Here is a 22,336-nt window from a genome sequence, read left to right as displayed (position 1 = left end):
AGGAGAAATAGTAGAACTAACTCGTGCCTTGCATCCACTAACAAATTTCATCACCTCCAGGAGTAATACGACCCTTAATAAGGGATACATTTTCATGACATCCACATGAATGTCACTGGTATTTTGCAAAGAAGTATTTTATGACATCCACATGGGTGTCACTGGAACGCAACGGGTTAAAATATTGAGGAATAAAATAAATGATTTTGTAGCTTATTAATGGTGCTATAATACAGAAGGTCGATCCGCGTATATGTGTCCAATTTTGAAATAGCACTAACCTTATGAAAATCCATGGGACCACCATCGGTTGGCCTTAATGTGATGGTCATGTGTTCTGGCAATAGCCCTGCACCGTAACTTCCACTGTAGAAGACTACGACGAAGTACAGGAAGTGGAATCTTCTCCCATTCCTCCCGGCAGGCTTTCCACAGGCCCCCGAGAGTAGTGACACGACGAGAAGAAAGTGCCCTTTTCAGTAGACCAAACCCGCAGAAATCCATGGGACTGGCATCTGGTGATTTCACTGGTATATCATGAAATGAAATAGCACGAATACCGGTGTCTGTCTCCATCTGCTTTAGAAAGTTCTGGGTAGAACGAGATGTATGTGAGGAGGCCTTATCCATATGCACAAACACTTGCTTTATGGCATGCCCATACAAACAAGGCAGATCTTCTGTATAAATTGGGGTCAGTATATGTTACTGAAAGAATGCAGAGTTGATTTTACAGTTTTTAGGGACCTGACGAATTGTTAACTTGCCCTGATAAGAGTAACCGGCGACAACCATAAATCCTTTCGAGAAAGTTGCTTTGCACTGACGGGTAAACGCAGGACGGCTTTTTGCATCTCGCGAAGTGTAATTCATCGAGCAAATTTTGCCACAATCTTATAGATACACCCATGCTTCATCTAGTGTAGCCACAAACTTCCACTTTTCCCCATATAGATGGCGTTCATAGAGACGCCTGCTGTTGGTCTTTTTCTCACGGCGATGGGCCGCACTTAGGTAATGTCCGTGACTTTTGAAGACCCTCCGGAGGTTTAATTTCCCACTCAGGGCGCGGTTAACAGTTGACTGTGATATGTGGAGTCGAGCTGCCATCACACGTTGCGGAGGGGGATTTTCTTGTAAGGCAATTCGCCGCAACTTCTGAGCTACTTGTGGAGTCACTGTGGTACACGCTCGCTTCCTCGACCCCTTCGTGGGTGACTGCTTACCTGGTATGTCTTCTTTTTTATACTGCTTGATTATGTTCTTGATAGTCGTCGAACCCAATGCACAACCATTTTATTTGCACTGCTTTTGAATTTTAGAAACCGAATATTTGGCGTGGAAAAGTCCAAATACGTAGCCCTTCCAAAAACGGTTCACCTTTGGGGCCATGATGCACACGATACACAGTTTCGCTTGGCAGACGATAGAATGGACCTCCAGGTGTAGCACACGCGTTTAACCACTTGGTTCGGTCGCTTCTGTGGTCAGGGATACGGGTGTAAAGTTGGACACATATACGCGGATCGACCTTCGCCAAAAGAATTCCTTGACTAAAAACATACAGTAAAAGAAGGGCATCTTATTTCAAATTTAATTTTCACATCGTTTAGAACAATGTTTGAATTTAGTTATCACTTTATTTTGAACATAATATCATCGAAATTCTTGCCATGCAACAATATACTACTGATACCTTATCCATAACCAGTGGCGGGTCCTGAAGGAACTTTTAGGGGAGGTGATGGATTGCCTTTTGGCCAAGAAGTAAGCTCGAAATATGGAATACATGTTTTCCCAGGTGGTTGTATATATACTGCTTTATAAAATCCTGGAGGCTGCATTGGGCAAAAAGGTTGCCCGTACTCCAACCTACATCAACCGAAGCAACTTTACGTGTGCTAAGAACTAATATTGAAACATTTATTTTGTATCTTTACAAAGTAACTTTGTAATTATTCCATAGAGAATTATTTTATAATAAAATTGATGAAATGATAATCTCGGACTATTATTGCCTCTACCAATTGACATTACGATATATATTCTGGAGCTCAAATAGATCATTATATGTTTTTTCCACTCAAATGGAAAAGTAGTGCATTTAAGGGTTATAGAACACCTTTACCTTATAGATATCCCAAAGAAAAGGTCAAAAGGAATAGATATGGTAATATCATAAGACGCTCTGAAAACGTTTCTCGTACAACTACCATAGATTCATGTCGTTACGCTGTTTCGGTTTTTGCCAAACGTCGATACGTCTAGCAGGCAATTTCTTTTCTAAGAGTTAAATCTATTTTTCTGAAATTTCTCGCCCACAATATTGCAGTTTTCGTATCAGGAACTTTTTGGTCTCAACAGCTATAAAAACAAGTACAAAATTACCGCGTAATGTTGCAATGACAGAATCGTCACTTTCTGAGTGCGCTTCAACAACAATATTCACGATATTCACCAGTTCTTGTCGTATTGGTAATTGAAATGGTGTCTTCTGCTGCTCAAATATCATATATAATCAGTGGTACCAACCCGCCGGAAAAATTCAATATTGTGCGATTTTTCTGACAATGACTTCTCGAAATGAGATAAAGTGAATTTTCGTTAAAAAAAAAAAAAAAAAAAAACACGATTCATGTGATTTTTCATATATCTATTCCATTGACCCCAACAAATTGTCTATGGGCGAGTAGAAAAATGGGTCTTCAATGCACGTGAAAATAATGCTAATTGTCAAGTTTCCTTAGTATAAAATGCATCTTTGTGTAACGTTTACTGTACTTTGGTATTATAAAGAGAGAAAAATCAAAGAACCTAGAAATAACGGAAAAAGGCGAAACGAAAAACGTCCAACTTTCAAAACGTTCCAGATCAAATGACTAAAAAAATTAACTTCATCTAGTCTTATTACGTTCAATGGAAGATCATGGCATAAAAGTGTGATGGAAATACCAAACTAATAACAAAATCTACTTATTTTCATTAGCATTTTCAATTTTTTTTTATTAAGGAAAATATATGTTCATAAGCTGTTTGATAAACTTAGACAATGGGAATTTTTGGATAATTCCCTCATATATTGAAGAAAATGACTAAGATGCAGTAATTCCGTTGTTCATGTATTGAAAATTTTAATATTAGCATAGCGTGGGAAATTCAAGAGCAAAATGGGAATTTCTGCCACTCGAAGTGGGATTTTAGAACGTTTCAGGTTGGCATCACTGTATACAATATCTTCAACACAAATTTCACTTTCAAAACCATCACGCAATAGCTAATGAAAATCAAGGGGATGATTCTGCCGGATCAATTAATCTCTACTTTTCTGTTAATATCTTGTATGGTTTCATAAACTGTTCTCAATTAGGCGAATGTTTAGCATTCCTGCTTTTGATACACATGAATTAGCTAGAATTTCCTGTGTCAGCACAGAATTTTCTGGTAGGGTTTTCTTTGTATGAAATGCTTTATGCATGTAGAAGTGGCCCTCACAGAAGCAAGATCGCAGTTAATAGTAGGCAAAATTAAATTATGTCTTTGACAAACATCAATATATGGTGCCCCAAAAGTAGGTATACACCCCTGCATTGATCAAGTATAACATTCTAGTTTATTTGCTTCGGCTCTTCCGAGCTTAAGATGTAAGTAAAAACACATATAACGTAATCGTTATACTCCTTTTGAACAACCCTCGTGTATACAAGAGGATTTCTTAGAATTAGCATGCAGCGAGACAAAATTCTTGGAACTAAGAGCTACGAAGTTTCTCGCTCACAAGTTTTTCTATGTGTGTGTGTGGTTGGTTGCCCAATTCTCTCTTATAGCCTAGTTTGGAAAAAGAATTCGTCTCAGCTTAGCTTTCTTCCCACTTCTGTAAAAGCTGAATTGCGAAGCAACGACGAAACACCGGACTATATGCTATAATTTGCATATTTCATATTAATCCGTAGTTACTTATTTCATTCCTTGTTTAAAAGTGATCAATATATTGCTAAAACACAATAATTAATTAATCAATTTTTATCAGAGTAAGTAACTACTTAAAAGCTTAATGTCTTTTATGGAAAATATTTTTTTTGTTGTTCTAAGAGTGTATTCATACGCCTTCATTGTGTGAGAGCAGACTGACGCTTACACAAAGCGCGAAGAGTGGGTTTTGGGATGCGATGAGATAGGGACGACTGTGTCAAGTGTCTTATATAAAACTCACTCATAAGTAATCTCAGTGCAACGAATATACCACACAACCAATCGCGTCCTTGGAGCGCAAAGGTTTTATGTCCAATTTTAGAAATTTTACAGGAGAGCAAAAATAATGGACATAGGATATAGGAGGGCATATGAGATAGGACAATATTTCATCCATTATTTCTTGTAAATAATAAGGATTTCGTCTGCTTTCTTATCGCCATGTGAAAGAGTTCATCATGCGCCATCTATAGGTATAAAAATCTCAATTTCGAAAAAAGTTGGACATAGAACCTTTGTGCTCTAAGGGCGCGCATGTTGTTAATATTTCAAAATTTGGTAATTTATTTGTTATCGTCAGTTTATTTTCAAATTCACCCTGGGGAAAATAATGTCTGGAAAGCATAAAAGAAAAGTGATACATCTTATGAACCTGTACTTTCCCAACCCATGGTAGAATGGCAATCTACAAGGAGAAACCAGCTACAAGGAAAATGGAATCCAAACTTCTTGCCACGAACGGATAAGTTTGCCAAGGTGGATAGTATCTACATCTTTGTATCACCAACCCTCAATACAGTAATTACATACGCGACGCGGACAGTGCGACCGGTAACAATATTCGCGCGTGATCGTCAATTTTAAATATGGACTATTGATTAATATTACCCACATAGTGCATATTTGTAAAGCAGAATCATATTTGTGTCTATAAATTAAAAGTGCTTACAATAAATCAATAGCTTCTACTTCAGTTCAATTTTTTGGTCCTATTAAAATCAATATTTACGGTAAAATCAACTAGATAAAATTCAATAAGTAATGTGAATAGCGTTACTGATGGGTTTAATCTGTGGTTAGTTATCTAGTTATTATCGCAACCTGATAATAACTAGATATTCTGATATTCTATTAATGAAAGGAAAATTCAGGTAAGATTTAAATATGTGTGGATTTTACATTGATTTGTGTACCATGCACTTGATGCAGTACACTACAATATTGCACTTGTTTCCTATATAAATGTAGAGTGCTCAAGTTATTTACGTTCTAATTCTGTGGATTTCTCCCCGTTGTTATGAGAGACATAATCAGTACCCGGAACAAGACTATACGAGATTTTTATACAACGAAATTTAACGCTCAGTTGTTATGATGCTGTGAGGTCCCATCAGTGTCGGTGGGTACCCGGTGGAAAACCTTTTCCTCATGTCTTGACGTTCCCACCCAGAAACAGATTGGTTCGAATCCCAGTCTTTTAGTATAACTTGACACCCTAACCTTTGCTACTGTCGTATCTCGGCGAAGCCCACTCAGGGACTCAAACCCTATAACCTCATAAATTGTGTTCCCAAATAGGGACATACTAAGGATTGAACCCCTAGTACCTCATAAAATGGCTAAGCCCAAACAAGGACATTCAGGAAACGAACCGTGTTACCATTATATCTTGGTGCTCGAACAACGGACTCGAACCCGTACCTCATACACATTAAGAACAAATAAGAAAGAACTAAGTCTACCTGATGGATAGCAATATAAAATGCAATGAGCTTATCAGTACGGTACTGTATACCTAGTTTTGGGCCACCCTGTATATGTAAGACGGTAAAATAAAAACTACAAAGAGTGCAGTCCTCTGCCTTCTTGATGGACATCGATGTACAGCATAAGCACATCATTTTTATATTAATAAATTATGGAAGGAAACGCTTCTTATGGAGACCTTCAAAATTAAGTCCCGGATACATTCGCAAATGTCACAAACAATGGAAGAATCATATTTACTCTTGGTATAACGAAAATTTAACAATTACCTCTAAGGCCAGTTGGTTCTTCTTTTTAGATTCTTTGTAAGCGATTTCAAGTACGTCTGCATCAATGAATTGATGTGGAAAAACTTCTGCGAGAGGTGGTACTTCAAGATGTCTCATGTCTTCACGATATAAAATTGCCACAGACAGTGCATGGATGAACATATATGGATTTACTCTATCTCGGGCGTATACAGCAGCAGATAGAAAGTCGTTGTAGCATTGAGAACCTGCGGAAATTGAAGAAAAGGGCCAAGAAATTTGTCATTGGCATAAAAATAAAACTAGGACCTCAAGGCATTACTACGAGGGCAGTTCGGAAAATAATCTCCGATTGGCTAAGAAAGAAACACCAAAGGAAATAAGAATAATTTATTATATACATCTAAAAGCTACGTCTTTGCTCTATTTTTCAACATAGTTTCCATAAACATTCAAGCATTTATCATATCTCTGCAGTAGCTTAGAAATTCCATCAGTATAAAAATCTCCCGTCTGTGCCTACTTCTTGTAGCCTAACATCTGTAGCACTACGTCATATAACAGAGTCCTGGAAATTTGTGGAAATTCATCGGAAAGCTCCGAGGTTGTGAAACATCGATTTTCACGAACTTTGTCATCAATTTTTTGAACGAGTTCATCAGTGACCACTGATGGCCTGTCACTCCTCTCTTCGTCGTGAATGTTTGCTCATCTACTTTTAAATGAACGAATCCATTCACGAACAACTCCTTCACTCATCACACTTGATCCATACACGGCACAAAGTTCCCAATCAATAGCTGCTGCCGAATACTGTTTTGCCGTAAGAAAACGTATAACAGCTCGCACCTCGCACTTGGTGGGGTTTTCTATTGCAGCACATATTTTCAAACGCTACTAAAGTGAAACTAAAGCCTGTGACAAACATCTTGGCATTTCAACTAAACGAATAAAACGCAAGCTCTGGCGCGACGTTGCCAAATCGTAAAGTTGTGTGGCTATGCTAAGCAGACAAACTACAGCGCAATCAGGTGGCAGGGGATAGACGTGGATGTGAATAAAATAAACGTGGCAATACCACTGGCCTCTCATTTGCTAGCAGCATTTAAAGGAAATTTGGAGCGCCGCCTTCAAATGCCAAGATGTTTGTCACGCCGTTTAGTGAGCATATAACCTTCGCTCCACCACGGCTGGATGCAGACTGACCTACCGCGCACGTCTGTACAAGGATGGTAGCACTGCTTCCACTACTTCATGCACAATGACCAATCGGAGGATACTTTCCGAACGCGCCTCATATATCATCATAGATATTTTACCATTACTGGCAGGTCACTTGCTGCAAGCTGAGAAATTTACATGCGTCATCATCTTCACCCTACATCTTTCCCTTCATGTAGCAGATTTTAACACATCAATTTCAACCTCCTTTCGTCTCTGTATTTTACTTTCCACCATACTTTCTGTGATATCCCTCATAGTATAATTGATTTTCAGCCTATGTCGAAACACATTGTACTTTTGTTATTTATTTTACTTATTCCTTTACCTTCAAATACAGGGTGCCCCCAATAAAGCCTCCCACATTTTGGAGGCTAATAACCCCAAAAGTATTGAAGATAGAAATTAGTTTAATCAAAAATATAAAGTGGTATAGCAAACAGTTTGAAATTACTTTCTTCTAGTATCAATGACTCTGTTCTGTTGTATGTTGAAATAACTCAACAATTTACAAACACAACTATTGTCAATAACACCCGAATAAAACCTCCCCTTTTCATCATCTTTAGTGCTGTCAGAGGAGGGTGGATCGTCGCTTCTGCTCACCATTCTCCTGTCGTTTTCAGTCGTAATTATGGTTTAGTCACGAACTCATAGCGAGTACGCAGTCGAAATGTTCGTCAAAAGCAGCAGTTTTGTCATTACAGTGCAAAGAGCTCTTTGCTTAAAGTTTGCTCTTCCACGTAACAAAAATGTGTCTGGTCAAAAAAATATCTTGCAGTGGATTGAGAATTTCCGAACAACATTGAACAAAAAATATGGTCGGCATGCTGTAGCTGTTGGGTTTCCTACGCAGAGTGTAAGAAGAATTATACCAGAAGACTTGCAGTAACCACAATTTTGTATTTTTGAATAAACAACATTCTATCTGCAATACTTTTTGCTTTATTAGTCTTTAAAATATTGGGAGTTTTATTGGATCACCCTGTATTTTGCGTAAAATTTATTGTCCTTGTGTGAAAATGGCGTTTTAGTTGGAATTGATTATTCACCAACTGATGCGTTTTATTACACAATCTCTGACATCCGATTGAAAATTATATTTTCTCAGAATTATAACAATATAATCACGTAAAGGTTTCTGCATAGCGCGTGGATCTACATATTAGACTCTCAAAAATTAGTGAAAAGTGGCGATCATTAAGGAAGGTTGCCTCGGCTGAAATTCAAGTTTTATTGCTTCAAACTAAGCGAAGAAACATTATCTAATGGATTAATTCTTATACAGAGTGTTTCAAAACAACACCGACAACGTTTGGGAGGTGATTTCTGACACCAAAATAAGACGTAAAGTATAGATTAACTTGGGTGCACAAATGCTTCCTTTCGAGTTATATATAGGCTGCCGAAAACATGAAAAAATGAACTTTAAGGGCCCATAGCTCCAAAATTATGGGACCTACCGTAATCGGGTCAACACTTCACTTAGGAGCTAATATGTTCCCTATCCAAATATCCATGTTTCAGAATCCTGCGGTACTTTCGCAACAATTTTTATAGAGGTAGTTGAAGAGTACTTCAAATTATATGACCGAAGTCAAACTCCCTCTGTAAAAATTGTTTCGTGAGTACCTTAAGATTCTGAAACTTGGATATTTGAATAGGGCATATATTAGTTCCTACGTAAAGTCTTGACCCGACTACGGTAGGTTCCATAGTATTAAAGTTATGGACCTTTAAAGTTCATTTTTTTTTCATGTTTTCGGCAGCCTATAACTCCGAAAGGAAGCATTTGTGCATCCAAGATGGTCTATACTTTTCGTCTTATTTTGGTGTAAGGAATCACCTCCCAAACATTGTCGGTGTTGTTTTGAAACACCCTGTATATAACAATTAATAAATATTAAGTAAGTTTTTTATCTTAGTTTCTACCGGTAGAAATATAATTTTAGACATACAAATTACGCTATGCATAAGTATCGAATGTCTTATAGAACGGCTGTGTCCGTTCATCCGTCTGTCGACAGGTATCAGAAGAAAACCAATAAAAGCTACCGAAAAACGGTTTTCTTCAATCGATTGAACGTCCCAAAAATAAGTTTCATCTCCTCCGTTAACTCTCTATTCAAACCAGAAATGGTTCAATATAGCCAATTCCTGTTTCAACGTTCATCACTAGAAGAACTACCGGTATAATAGATAGCGTCAAGCGGTTTTCTGCAGTCGATTTGGAACATATCGTCACAATTCGTAACAATCTACCAAACCGGAAGTGGTTGAAATTCACTAGTACTTTCGGTTTCATTACTGGTTTCCATAAAGTTCAAACCCTGCTCCCGCCAAGTGAACTTTGTGATGGACAAACACCGTGTGCATGGGTTTTCTCGAGGTTCTCCCACTTTCTTCATTCCACTATTTCATTCATCTCTCATCATCACCGTCTCCATTAGCCTAACCGGAAGGACGTGGTACGTAAAACTAAAAAATTTCATTTCATTTTCATTTTGGTTTCCATAAAATGAAAACGGTAAAACACATCAAGAAGAGTTTTTTTTTTTTTTTTTTTGCAGTCGATCCAGCATGCAAAAATAGATTCAATCTCATCCGTTAACTCTATATTGAAATTGGAAGTGGTTAAAATTAACCATTTCCGGTTTCGATGTTTATTGTCCTAGAAATAAAACGGTAATATATATAGCGACAAGCTGATTTTTGCAATCGATTCAGTGTCTCAGAACATATCACAGGCTGCAACACTCTACCGAAAATGAAAGGAGTTGAAATTTACTAGTACTTCCGGTTTCAATATTTATTTCCTTAGAGTAAAATCGGTAAACGTTACTGAGTTTTTTCTTTCAGTCGATTCAACAAGAAAAGGTTTCATAGCCGTTAACCCCCTATTCAAGCCGGAAGTCGTATAAATAAAGCATTTCCAGTTTCAGCACTGGTCACCATAGAAGAGGAACAGTAATAGATAGCGACAAGAGGTTTTTTTTTTCAGTCGATTCAGAGTTTCGAGAGAACATATAATCAGCACCCTCAACACACATTGGAAACCGGATGTGGTTAAATTTACTAATACTTCAAGTTTCTATGTTGATTTCAGCGTCCCAAGAACAAGTCTCATCTCCTTTAGTAACTCTCAATTCAAACCGGAAGTATCATAAATCAACAACTTCCGATTTCAACGTTGGTCGCTACAGAACAGAAACGATAATAGATATCGACAAGCGATTTTCTGCAAATGGATTCAACGTCTCAAAAGAACGTATCATCACTACTCACAACAATCTACGGAAACCGGAAGTGGTTCAAATTCTGCTAGTATACTCGATAGTAAGACTATTCATGGCTTTGGATTAATTGTTTTAACAAAAGAGACACTGACCAAAGCTTAAAACTTTACTTTATTTTAAATTATAATTTGTAACTGTTTCGGATATCTAGCATATCCTTCTTCAGACATGATCTAAATTAATGAAAATACAGACATATATATATAAATGTTGTTATAACAGAGTTTAAATTCTTTAACCGTCATATATATATTCATTGTTATAAAAAATTTTTAAATTCTTTTAACAGTCATATATAGAGTCATTGTTGTACTTTTTTATTTTTATTTATTTATTTATTTTTCTTATTTACCGAGGCCTTCAGCACATCGTATAAGTCTTCGTGTTCACTTTCCATTTAATCACTTCCTTTATTTTTGGTTCTTATAAGGGCCTTTTATTTTTATTATTTTTTTTTTATTTTTATTTATTTATTTTTTTTTTCTCTATGTTATTCAAACTTCCTTGCCATGATTCATTAATTGGTAATCCCCCTGTCCAGTTCATCAGTTTATCTCTTCCTACCTTCTTTATCCAATCCGCTTCTTTCCACTTCCTTATTATCATTCTTTTCATTAATTTAGATCGTGTCTGAAGAAGGATATGCTAGATATCCGAAACAGTTACAAATTATAATTTAAAATAAAGTAAAGTTTTAAGCTTTGGTCAGTGTCTCTTTTGTTAAAATAGTATACTCGGTTTCAACACTTACTTCCAAAGAGTAGAAACGTTAAGAGATATCGATTTTTTTTTTTTACAGGTTCAGAATGCGAAGAAAGAGTTTTTAACTTTCAGTTCAAACCGGAAGTAGGAAAATTAAGATTTTTCCAAGGATCTTATAAAATAGAGGATCTGCCCATATGTATCTTCACCCTATTAAATCAATGAAGCCAAAAAAACAACCGAGTATCGGCACATCTGATTGGCTACTCTCGTTTCTGCCATCGTCTCATTGGCTACTTTCGTTTCCACCATGATTGTTGGGTCAAAACATTGCGATCCTATTGGGCGGAGTGGGCAGGGTAGGGGTGGTGAAACTGTGACGTATGGCTTCAAGATTTTGTTGTAAGGGCAGATCTTCTATTTTATAAGATTCTTGGATTTTTCAGTTACAGCACTAATCGCATGATGAATGAAAAAGGAAATAGATAGCGATAAGCAGTTTCTGATGTAGTTTCAGTCCATAAGAATATGTTTTACCTCTGATTTTTCCTCTAGAGTAATGAGAAGCGATAGATATCAATTAGTACTTGTTGTTTCAATAGTAAACCCCATAAAGCGAAAACAGTATGAAAAAGCTAGTAATAGCTCATTGGTATGGATTCAGCGTCCGAGGAACAGCGTAAGCGCCTTTGGCAAGGGAGATCCGGGTTCGATTCCCAGCGGGAGCTCATGTGGTTCAGATTCCACGTTAAACAGTAGGTGCGTTTCTTATAAAGCCTCGCTGCCGCAAGGGACAGTAAATTAAATCCAAGAAAAGCTACCAAACCAAACGATTTGGTCTAACAGCCCATTTTTGGACCTAAGCCTGCTCCAGCGCCATCTGCTAGCGATCGGTGAAACTACGTCCAACCTAACGGCAAATACGTGATCATCGCGCAGCGACGCTCTGTCTCTAACAGATGCATCAGGAACTTTGTAGACCTAGTGACCATAACATCTTGTTTTCACGTGACTCCCCCCCCCCCAATTAAGAAAGCAACCAGTACTCATAAAAGTATTCCTTCAAGTTTCAATATTGAATTCACATTCATAGTTTGTAAGTTTACCGCAGTTTCACAATCTGAAACGAAACTCACTTCTTTTTCCTCATGGGACTTCCCTCAAGAACCGCCACTGTAATAAACAGAATACCAATAATAAGAAGAAGTTTAGGATAATTATCTAATAGGCCTACTTGATTCAATTTAACTTAGAATCAGGTTTTAGTACGTGTCGCTTAATCTTTACTGAACTGTGAATATTGTCAGTGGCGTATTTAGAAGGTAAAAAACTGGGGGGTGGCCAGAACACAGTCTATGAAATCATGAGTTTACTATAGACATTCAAAAATACATAAATAATAGCTTAAATTATTTTTGTCACTGAAAAACAGGGGCCTAAGCCCCTCGGCCCCGGGCTTGATTCGCCAATGAATATTGTTTTTCCTTTAATAAAATTCGAAGAAAAATGTTCAAACAAGGGAAGGATAGGTGCAGGTAGCAACGCACGGTGGGAACATATTAAACGTTGCTTACAGCAGGCTGCAGAAGAAGCAGTAGGTTACCGCGAACACAAAACTGCTAAGAAACCATGGGTTACAGAGCAGATGTTGCAGAAAATGAGGGAGAGGAAGACGTGGAAACAGGTTGATACAGAAGAGGGCAGAAAGATGTACAGAAAGTTAAATAATGGATTACGAAGAGAAACAGACAGAGCGAGGGAAGAGTTTTACAAAAGAAAATGTGAGGACATAGAAGAATGAGAAAGAGTTGGGAAATATGAAGAAATGTACAAGGAGGTGAAATCTATGGAATTTCGGAGGAAACAAGGGGGTATTATGATGGCAGTAGAAAATAAGAATGGGAAGGTAGTCAGCGAGAGAAATGAGGTCATACGAACGTGGAAAGAATACGTTGGAGACATATGAGAGTAGGGATAGACCGCGTAGCCTAAATGTTGAAGTAGAAAATGAAGTAGGCGAGGATGATAAAGGATTTAGTATCCTTCGGGATGAGTTTCAAAAGGCTATATCCGAAATTAGGAATGGAAAGGCAACCGGGATAGATAACATACCAATCGAATTCATTAAAAATATAGGAGACAAGGAAAAGAAAGAATTGTTTCGACTATGCAATGAAATATATGAAACAGGAGAATGGCCAAAAGATTTTCTGAAAACGATCATGATACCGATGGCTAACAAATCAAACCCAAAGAGATATGAGGATTATAGAACTATTAGTCTTATATCTCATGCAGCTAAAATTCTGCTCCGAATACTGAATAGAAGGTTATATGAAAGAACAAATAAAGACGTTGAGGAGGAACAGTTCGGGTTCAAAGGGCACAAGAGATGCAATTGGATTATTAAGGGCGATCGGTGAAAGATTTATAGAAAAAAAGGAAAGAGGTGTATGATGTATTTATTGATCTAGAAAAGGCTTTTGACCGCATGAATTGGGAATTGTTGTTAGGAGTTCTAACGAAGATAGGGTTGGAATGGAAAGATAGAAGACTCATAAGAAACTTATACATGAACCAACAACTAAGTGTTAGGATAGGGGAAGAACTGACGGAAGAGAGTGCAATTGGAAGGGGAGTTCGACAAGGATGCTGCCTCTCGCCAACACTATTTAATGTTTATCTAGAAGAGATAGTGAAAAAGAGCCTACATGATGATGATGGCATTTCGGTAGGAAGTAGAATGATTAGATGCATAAGATTTGCAGACGATATGGCGCTTGTTGAAGAATCTGAAAAGAAAATCCATAAAATGTTAGGAAAAATGAGAAAGGGCTTTGAAGAATATGGGATGAAAATAAATGTTAGAAAGACAAAAGCCATGGTGATTGGAACGAAGGGGTCTGTGTCAAATATAAAAGTAGGAAGGGAGAAAATAGAACAAGTGGATAGTTTTCGATATCTGGGTAGTATTCTTAGTAATGACATGAAATGTGAACGTGAAATAAAAGCAAAGATAGGAATGGCGAAAGAAGCCTTTAGGAGGAAGAAAAGTCTGTTTTGTGGGACCTTGAATAAAGAGTTGAAAAAAAAAGTCATAAAATGTTTCGTGTGCAGTGTTGTACTGTATGGGGCGGAAACGTGGACATTACGTAAAGGTGACGAAAATCGACTGGAAGCCTTCGAAATGTGGGTGTGGAGAAGAATGGAAAGAATTAGTTGTGTAGAGCGGAAAACGAATGAGAGAGTGTTAGAAATGGTGGGGAAGAAAAGAACACTTTTAGATATTATTAGGAAGAGGAAGAGAAACTGGTTGAGACATTGCCGAAGAAGAGATTGTATCATGAGAGACGCCCTAGAGGGTATGGTGGCGGGAAAGAGAGGGAGGGGGCGAAGGAGACTACAATTACTGGATGATATTAAAACAGAAAAATCATACGTGAAGACGAAGAGGTTAGGGGAGGACCGTGGAGCATGGAAGTTTCTCAGCTGCGGCAAGTGGCCTGCCAATAAATGCAGAATACCTATGATGATGATGATGATTAATAAAATACGTACAGGAGGTATTGGTAGTGCTGACATTTACTGGTGATTAACACCTTTACACTCACCCTAAGGATTAAATTGCGTGAGGGAGAGAGCTACTTAAACAAAAGTCTCTGCGCAAATATTTGGAAACATTTTTGAGTAGGATATTCCGATTTGTCTGTATAACACGGTTCTGACTTGGCCCTTTGCATAATGTAGCAGTTCTATTCTATAGGCTACAAACCAAACCAGCATAAAAATGCCTTTAACAGAAACAAAGAAAAAACCAAAACTTTGACGTCGAAATTCTGACAGGTATATGCTCGTGTTTATTACTTACATTACCAAATCACACTACAAAAGGAACTTACCATTAGTGAACAAGTCAATTAAACTTTGCGCCATTTCCCTATGATGTGGTGACAGAAGTGAGAACAACTCTTTCCTCCCCAGCTGCTGTGCTGTGGTAATGTCAATATCTTTTCTCTCGGTAATAGCAACAATGCGTGTATTGGGAGATGACAGCTGCATCCGCTGCAATGCTCTCTTATACGCTTTCCGATCTTTTTCAAGCTAAAAGGAAAATACAACACAAGATTAGTTATTAATAACTTAAAGAATAAGACAGTGTAATACACATGGTTACCAAATCAGTGGAAACGCCTCTATTCTCAGTACATAAGATATGTGACGTGATAATATTCTGAGGATGCGTGTGCAATTATAAATTATGCATTATCTGATGGGCTGTAGTACGTCAGGCGGGATAGTACAGAGGCGTGTGTTGAAGAGAGCATAATTTATGATGTTGTAAAATGAGAGAACTCTCTCTGAGTTTTAAAGAGACCAAGTTGTGGTTGAGAGGTTTGTTAGCTTAAGTTATTTAAAGAGGCCTGTGTGTTAGGAGTGCCACGGCGAAAAGGGTCAGGCCTGTCAAAGGTATGACAAGCTACAGAAATTGTGTAATAAAATCGACGAAGTCTGATTGTGGAAAGGAAGAAAAATAAATAACAGGGACCGCCGAATATTAAACAAGGTTGTCACCAGGGAACGTAAAGCGAATGCGATAAAACTAACTGCGGGTTTCAATCATTGCCTGAAACAGCCTGTTGTGATAGTCACAGTCCGATATGTCTTGCATAACTTGAATATCCATTATCGGAGTGCAATTTTCAAAGAGAACATCTTAGCGGACTTCAGCCTAGTCCAACGCCACCTGTTAGCGACCGGTAGAACTACATTCAATCTAACGACGAATGCATGATCAGTGCGTTGCGCTGCTCTGCCTCTATCTCTAGTTTCTACAGAAATGCTCTACATATGAAATTGACGATTCTGTTTCGTGTTGACTAGTGAATATTACTTTTTTTTATTGAGTTTGGAGCTCACTTTTAACAGGAAGCTATATGTGACGTAGACCTAAAGCTTAACACAGGATCCGAATCATATAAGCTCCTGTCGGTAATCGAACCTAAGTAATCTCCCACGCCACTGTCAATATTATAATAAAAGAATGATTTTTTTGTGTGCGTGTTTAAATTTGAGAAACAAGAAAACTTTATGGAATAAACAACTCGACGGCAAGGAAGCATATTGAACGGAAATACGTGTAAATACCGCTGTTTACTAAGTAGCCATACTCTTACAAATGGAAAAAGGGAAGTAAATATGCAACTTTTAGAACATTGCTCTTTCATTGTCATTGAAAGTCTCTCGTCTCGTCTCATCATGAAATTCTCATATGTCTCGTCTCGTCTCGTTTTCGAAAAGATAATTGAGACGAGATGACAAGTTTCTCTAATCTCGTGGGCAACATAGTTCACCCAAGTCTTAGATGTTAAACACTGTTCTCGTGTTACACGATTCATAATATAAAGACTGTTAACTGATAAAGTAATTATACGAACATAATAAAGAGCATTTATCAACTTTTAAAGATACGCAATATACTCCAATAATAAAATATGTTTAAAAATTGTTATATCGTGGACCGCTCGTGACGTGAAAGGATTATGATAAATTCTGGATAAAATTATTTAAAGAAAAACAAGTCAAAACTTTTGAACATAACACGAGAAAACGAGACGAGAAAAAATTTCCAACAATCAAGATCAAACTTTTACAAAATTTATGAGACGACATTCGCTTCGTCTCCTGGCAACACTTACAGGAAGTGACGAAATTATTTAATATATATATATATATATATATATATATATATATATATATATATATATATATATATATATATATATATATATATATATATATATATATAAATTAAATAATTTCGTCACTTCCTGTAAGTGTTGCCAGGAGACGAAACGAATCTCGTCTCATAAATTTTGTAAAAGTTTGATCTTGATTGTGGGGTGTTATATATATATATATATATATGGGGTGTTTCAAAACAACACCGACAACGTTTGGGAGGTGATTCCTCACACCAAGATAAAACAAAATGTATAGATCAAACTGGACGCACAAATGCTGCCTTTCAGAGTTATAGGCTGCCGAAGATATGAAAAAATGAACTTTAAAGATCCATAGCTCCAAAACTATGGGACCTACCGTAGTCGGGTCAAGACTTCAGTTACGAACTAGTATGTGTCCTAACCAAATATCAAAGTTTCTGAATCCTGCTGTACTCCCGCAACAATTTTTTATAGAGGTAGTTGGTGAGTACGAGCCAAATTCCCTCTATAAAATTTATTCCATGAGTACCTTAGGATTCTGAAACATGTACCTCCGCTCTCCAAAACTACATGTTTCTGAATCCTGTGATAGTCTCGCAACCATTTTTATAGAGGAAGTTTGGCTACGGTCATATAATTTGAAATACTCTCCAACTACCTCCATAAAAATTGTTCAGGAAGTACCACAGATTTCTTAAACCTGTATTTTTGGATAGCACACATATTAGTTCCTAGGTGAAGTCTTAACCCAACTACGGTAGGTTCCATAGTTTTGGAGGTATGCGTCTTTAATTTTCATGTTTTCATGTTTTCGGCAGCCAATAACTCCGAAAGTAAGCATATATATATTACCATATTATAAGGGAAAAACTGTAAAGAGAATCCAATGAAAGAAAATTGAAAAGTAAGTCTGTCAAAGATAAGGGAGATATGATAATTTTACGTGAAACATACGCCGGTCTATGCTTTCTTCACCCTGAAACAATGGAGTGAAGAATCATAATCAACAGAGCGCCCACGGGGAAGGATTCATCCCCGGGCCCGCATCTCTCTGAAAGCTACTGCCTCAAGATACATTTGAACACCTTCTCAATAAAATTAAACTTGTTTAATAGAGATGTAGCATGAAAATTTGATCTTACACTTCTCTTATAAAAAAAAAAATGTAGTTCTATCATCCTTTTTCTGAAAATATAGGTGGAAGGGGAGCAGGTCAAAACTCCCACCCTCAGAAAATGTCAAAACGCCCACACAATCGGTCATAACTCCAACACAAATGAACAAATCTCCCAAATCCACGAACGGTCATAACTCCCACAGCCAAAACTCCCACACTCAGAAAATGTCGAAATGCCCACACAATCGGTCATAATTCCCAAACAAATAGACAGATCTCCCAAATGCACGAAAGATCAAAACACCCTTGTACTTCTTTTTATTATTTTTAGCCTGTGAAATTTACAAGACGTGCAACCAGGATCATTTCAAAATGTAGGAGATTTATCCGATTGTGTGGGAGTTTTATCCATTTGTGTGGTGGTTGTGATAATTTCTGCGTGTGGGAGTTTTCTCCATTTGTGTGGGGTTTTGTTTATTTATGTGGGGATTGTGACCGTTTCTATGTGTGGGTGTTTTGTCCATTTGTGTGGGAGTTATGACCGATTGTGTGGGCGTTTTGACATTTCTTGAGTGTGGGAATTTTGGCTGTGGGAGTTTTGACCTAGACTCAGGTGGAAGTATTTTACAATTACTTATCGTCTCTTCGGGTGCAGAATAATACACGCTCAATACTACAAAGACGTAGGGGCTTGTAGTATTCGACCCTCTTCCCAGAAAGCTTGGCCCCTCCCAACAAAAATTTCTAGATCATCACCTGATCATAAACATCATATATCGTTATAGATTACGTATATAATTTTTGGAATCATGCACTTTTGTGAAACGTGGAAGTGACGATTATTTGCCTTATCCATTTTACTTGTTTACCACGAATGGTGCACGAGTGGAAATCACCTTTTGTGATATGAGTTTACAGTTTCTTTTGACCTTGAACAAATTTCCTACTGATAAAGAAACCTTCTTTACGAGAAACTAACATATTAGCAAGCTAATGACCTCGAAACGAGAAAATGTTTTTTACATATTTTTTTCAAACACATTAATGTATGAAAATGGTCAGTATGTTCCTATCTTACTTATTTTTTTCTTACTTTCTCTTCTTGATAGGGTAATTTGATATTTATCTCATTTCAGTTGTCTTGAGCCTAAGTCGTTGATGTGGCTCTCCAAGCACCTGTGAGGCGATCGGCTGACGATCTGATCCTCCCAGATCACTTATTCACTCCCAAGTTCATAGCTACCTGTTATCAACAGCAGACAACTTGAATAAGAGCAGTGGCGTCTTTCAGGGTTTTCCTGGGGAATAAGATGTTCACGTTTTTCGTTAGTAGGTATAAGTATTACTGATTAAACCATATACATATCTCAAACTCAGAGGGGGTAAGTGTTTTCCCCCATTGAAGGCCCAAGTGATGCCACTAGACAAGTGAAATAATATCGTTGTTACTAGAGTAAAAAAATCATATGTTTGTACACAGGGCTGACTCTACCATATGTGCAACACGGGCATTCGCACAGGATGGCAACTTTCAAGTGGCGGTAAAATCTGTCATACCTATATTATTTAAAATAAATATTTCTTGTTGGAAACAGACTGCATGATGGTGGTAGTTAAATTTACTAAGCTGGCCTTCTATTTGAACACTACATTCATAAATCATGTTTAGGTCGCATTAGTTTGTTACATGGACTGTGCTAAAGCAAATGGTCAAACAAATCCTAGCATGAATTGCTTGATTGTTGTCAAATACAAGAACTCAATTCTCGAACAATAGCGAACACCTGTTCTATTTACGTAATTAGTTGTCACAGTTTTGATATGAAAAATAGTTTTGCCTTAGTGGCTCGGTGGCTCAGTGATAGAGCGTTCACCTCCGGTGCTTGGGATCACTGGTTCGATCCCAGCTCGCGCCGTGTGGATTTTATGGTGGACAAACACCGTGCTCGTGGGTTTTCTCGGGGTTCTCCCGTTTCCTCTCACTTTCTTTATTCCATCATTTCATTCATTTCTCATCATCACCGTCTCCTTTAGCCTAACCGGCATAAGCGTGGGACGTAAAACTTAAATATTTAATTTCATTGGGATCTTTTATAATCTCTATAATCAATACAAGTCTCCTAAATTATATTTAGAATTAACTCCTTAATTAATTAGGATACGACACAATAATATATGCCATTGCTGATCTTTCCTGTGTGGTTTAGCGCAACTAAAAATAATACAACTCTAGTTCTGATCTTCACAGGTTCCTCTTACACGCTGAATATTATGTAATGCTCTACTTCAACTTACCACGTATGATGGCGGAAGTTGATAAAAGATATCCTTATCCTTTATAACTGCAAAAGAAGGTTCTTGAACTTTGTAGAACAAATATAGCACTTCCAGTTGTTGCAGCTTACGGGGAGGCAAGTCTGGACAATCTGATTGACTCAAGTTGGAAGAAGGTGTTTGTATTTCTCCCTGAAATTGCCAGGAAAGCAGCATATTAATCATATTAATCATATTAATTCATATTAATCACAGACTTCTTCATATAGCTTACTGTAAACGATTAGACTAAAATCTATTAGTGTATTTAACGTTCTGGACTGGATTTTTAAGAAAATGCATAGATTTTTTTTTTAAAAAATAACTTATATATACTTATATTTCACTAGTTTGTTTTTTTTAGATGATTAGTGTTTCGCATCCCTTTCAACACCGAATGAGACGTGGACCTACAGTTTAATGTGGGATCCGAACCACATGACCTCATGTCGGGGATCGAACCCCGATCTCCCGTGCCGAAGACTCGTACGCTAACCATATAGCCACGAAAGTTTTCACTGTTACAAAGCAATAATTGATTTCTCATTTTTGAACTCATTGTGTGATTATTTAATATGATATATCAAGATGATTACTAACAACGGCGCCTATTTCTGTATAGCTTTCGGGAGAGTTGTTAATGTGTGTGTGTGTTTATTTCTTAAATATTCAAGCAAAGATATCCAGATCCTAGAGGGCGTGAACCCTTTTTTGCTTCAAGATCAGCGCCTATGACTACTAACACCATTTGGAGAACAAGACGTAACTAGTAATTTTCCCTATTGCGAAAAAAAAGTTAGCTCACTGCTTTTCTTAAAGCAAAGCACCTACTACATTTACAACATAGCTAATCAACCGTATCATCATTTACTTTCTTAAGTTACTTAAATTTACAAATTACATTTAAGTTACATAAACTTACAAATTACATGTAACTTACATAAACTTACTAATTACGTGTAAGTTCCAAAACTTACAATTAATATCATGTTAATTTCATGTAGCTATGTTTGTTCTAAATGTCAATTAGAATTCTTTTTAATAGGTTATTTCAGTAAATCCAAAAATCAAAAATTGATGGTCCATAGCCAAGGGCGCCGATTTCTCTGTAAATTTTTTGGGGGGTATTCAGATGCAGAAGGTATATATATGAGGATTTTAAGACAAATTGCATTCAAATTATGCCAAATATTGTATATTCATAAATACAATAGGAGGCGCACATGAGCTTTGGGGGGGGGGCACCCACCCCTCAGGATCGACGCCCTTGTCCATAGCACAAAATATTGTACTTATAATATTTTGTATGATATTATGCTGGTTAAGGACTACCTCCATGCTATATTTGGTCAAAATCGGATTGAGTTTCATCAATGTCGTGTGACATATATAATACTACCTTAACATATACTAAAAATCAAATTAAGGCGAGAATTTGAAAATTATGAAAATGTTGAAAATTGCAGAGTATTTAACGCATCAATTTCTCCTATGCGACATGATAGCTTTTAACCTTTGAACTACAATAGGAGGAAGAAAGTCTTATGACCGTGAAAACAACTAAAGATTTGAATGGACTTACATATTTTGTAGTCCCTATATGCTGAAAAAGTTATTTTTATATGCCTCCTTAGTATCTACAGCTAGCATTTCAGGCCGTTATTATTATTGCTGTTGTTTATTATTACTTTGACTCAAGCAACTCAAGTTTATTGGTATGGGAAGAGTTTGTCATGACAGGAATGCGATCTGCAAGTTTTGCTCAGCGAGATTTGGTCTCCGATGTTTTGGCCAGGTGAGATTTTGGCTCGAAAGGTTTTGGTCAGACAAGATTTTGGTCTGTAATGCTTTATCCAGGCGAGATTTTGGCCGAAAGGTTTTGGCCACTCGATGTCTTGGCTAGGCAAGAATTTGACCTATGAAGTTCTGGACGGCGAGGTTTCGGCTAAGCGAGATTTTGAACTGTGAGATTTTAGCCCG

General features: G+C 37.2%; 2 protein-coding genes across 2 annotated transcripts in view; both read right to left on the bottom strand.

Moving 5' to 3' along the window:
• LOC145691896 (phenoloxidase 2-like) overlaps nucleotides 1–332 on the bottom strand; it is a 29,368-nt gene extending 29,036 nt beyond the window's left edge. Inside the window, exon 1 of the mRNA XM_081767203.1 lies at nucleotides 282–332. Coding sequence (XP_081623329.1) covers nucleotides 282–332 — 51 coding nt within the window. The remainder of the gene's footprint in view (nucleotides 1–281) is intronic.
• Nucleotides 333–1,487: 1,155 nt separating this feature from the next.
• LOC145691894 (phenoloxidase 3-like) lies at nucleotides 1,488–21,694 on the bottom strand. The gene is made up of 5 exons (XM_081767200.1): nucleotides 21,689–21,694; nucleotides 20,339–20,509; nucleotides 15,103–15,304; nucleotides 6,006–6,232; nucleotides 1,488–1,553 (listed from the first exon to the last, which is right to left on the bottom strand). The coding sequence occupies exons 1-5, from the start codon at nucleotides 21,692–21,694 to the stop codon at nucleotides 1,488–1,490; spliced, it is 672 nt and encodes a 223-aa protein (XP_081623326.1).
• Between the last annotated feature and the right edge of the window lie 642 nt (nucleotides 21,695–22,336).

This window comes from Thermobia domestica, chromosome 8 (assembly GCF_964235325.1).
Source record: "Thermobia domestica chromosome 8, izTheDome1.hap1.1, whole genome shotgun sequence".
NCBI lineage: Eukaryota > Metazoa > Arthropoda > Insecta > Zygentoma > Lepismatidae > Thermobia > Thermobia domestica.
This window is presented reverse-complemented; position numbering and strand designations above follow the sequence as displayed.

Excerpts from the sequence above, each read along its gene's own strand:
- LOC145691894 (XM_081767200.1), bottom strand. Across the intron at positions 15,305-20,338 it reads AACTTCCGCCATCATACGTG|CTTGAAAAAGATCGGAAAGC; the intron begins GTAAGTTGAAGT and ends TTTTCCTTTTAG. Across the intron at positions 6,233-15,102 it reads AATTGACTTGTTCACTAATG|GTTCTCAATGCTACAACGAC; the intron begins GTAAGTTCCTTT and ends CAATTTCCGCAG.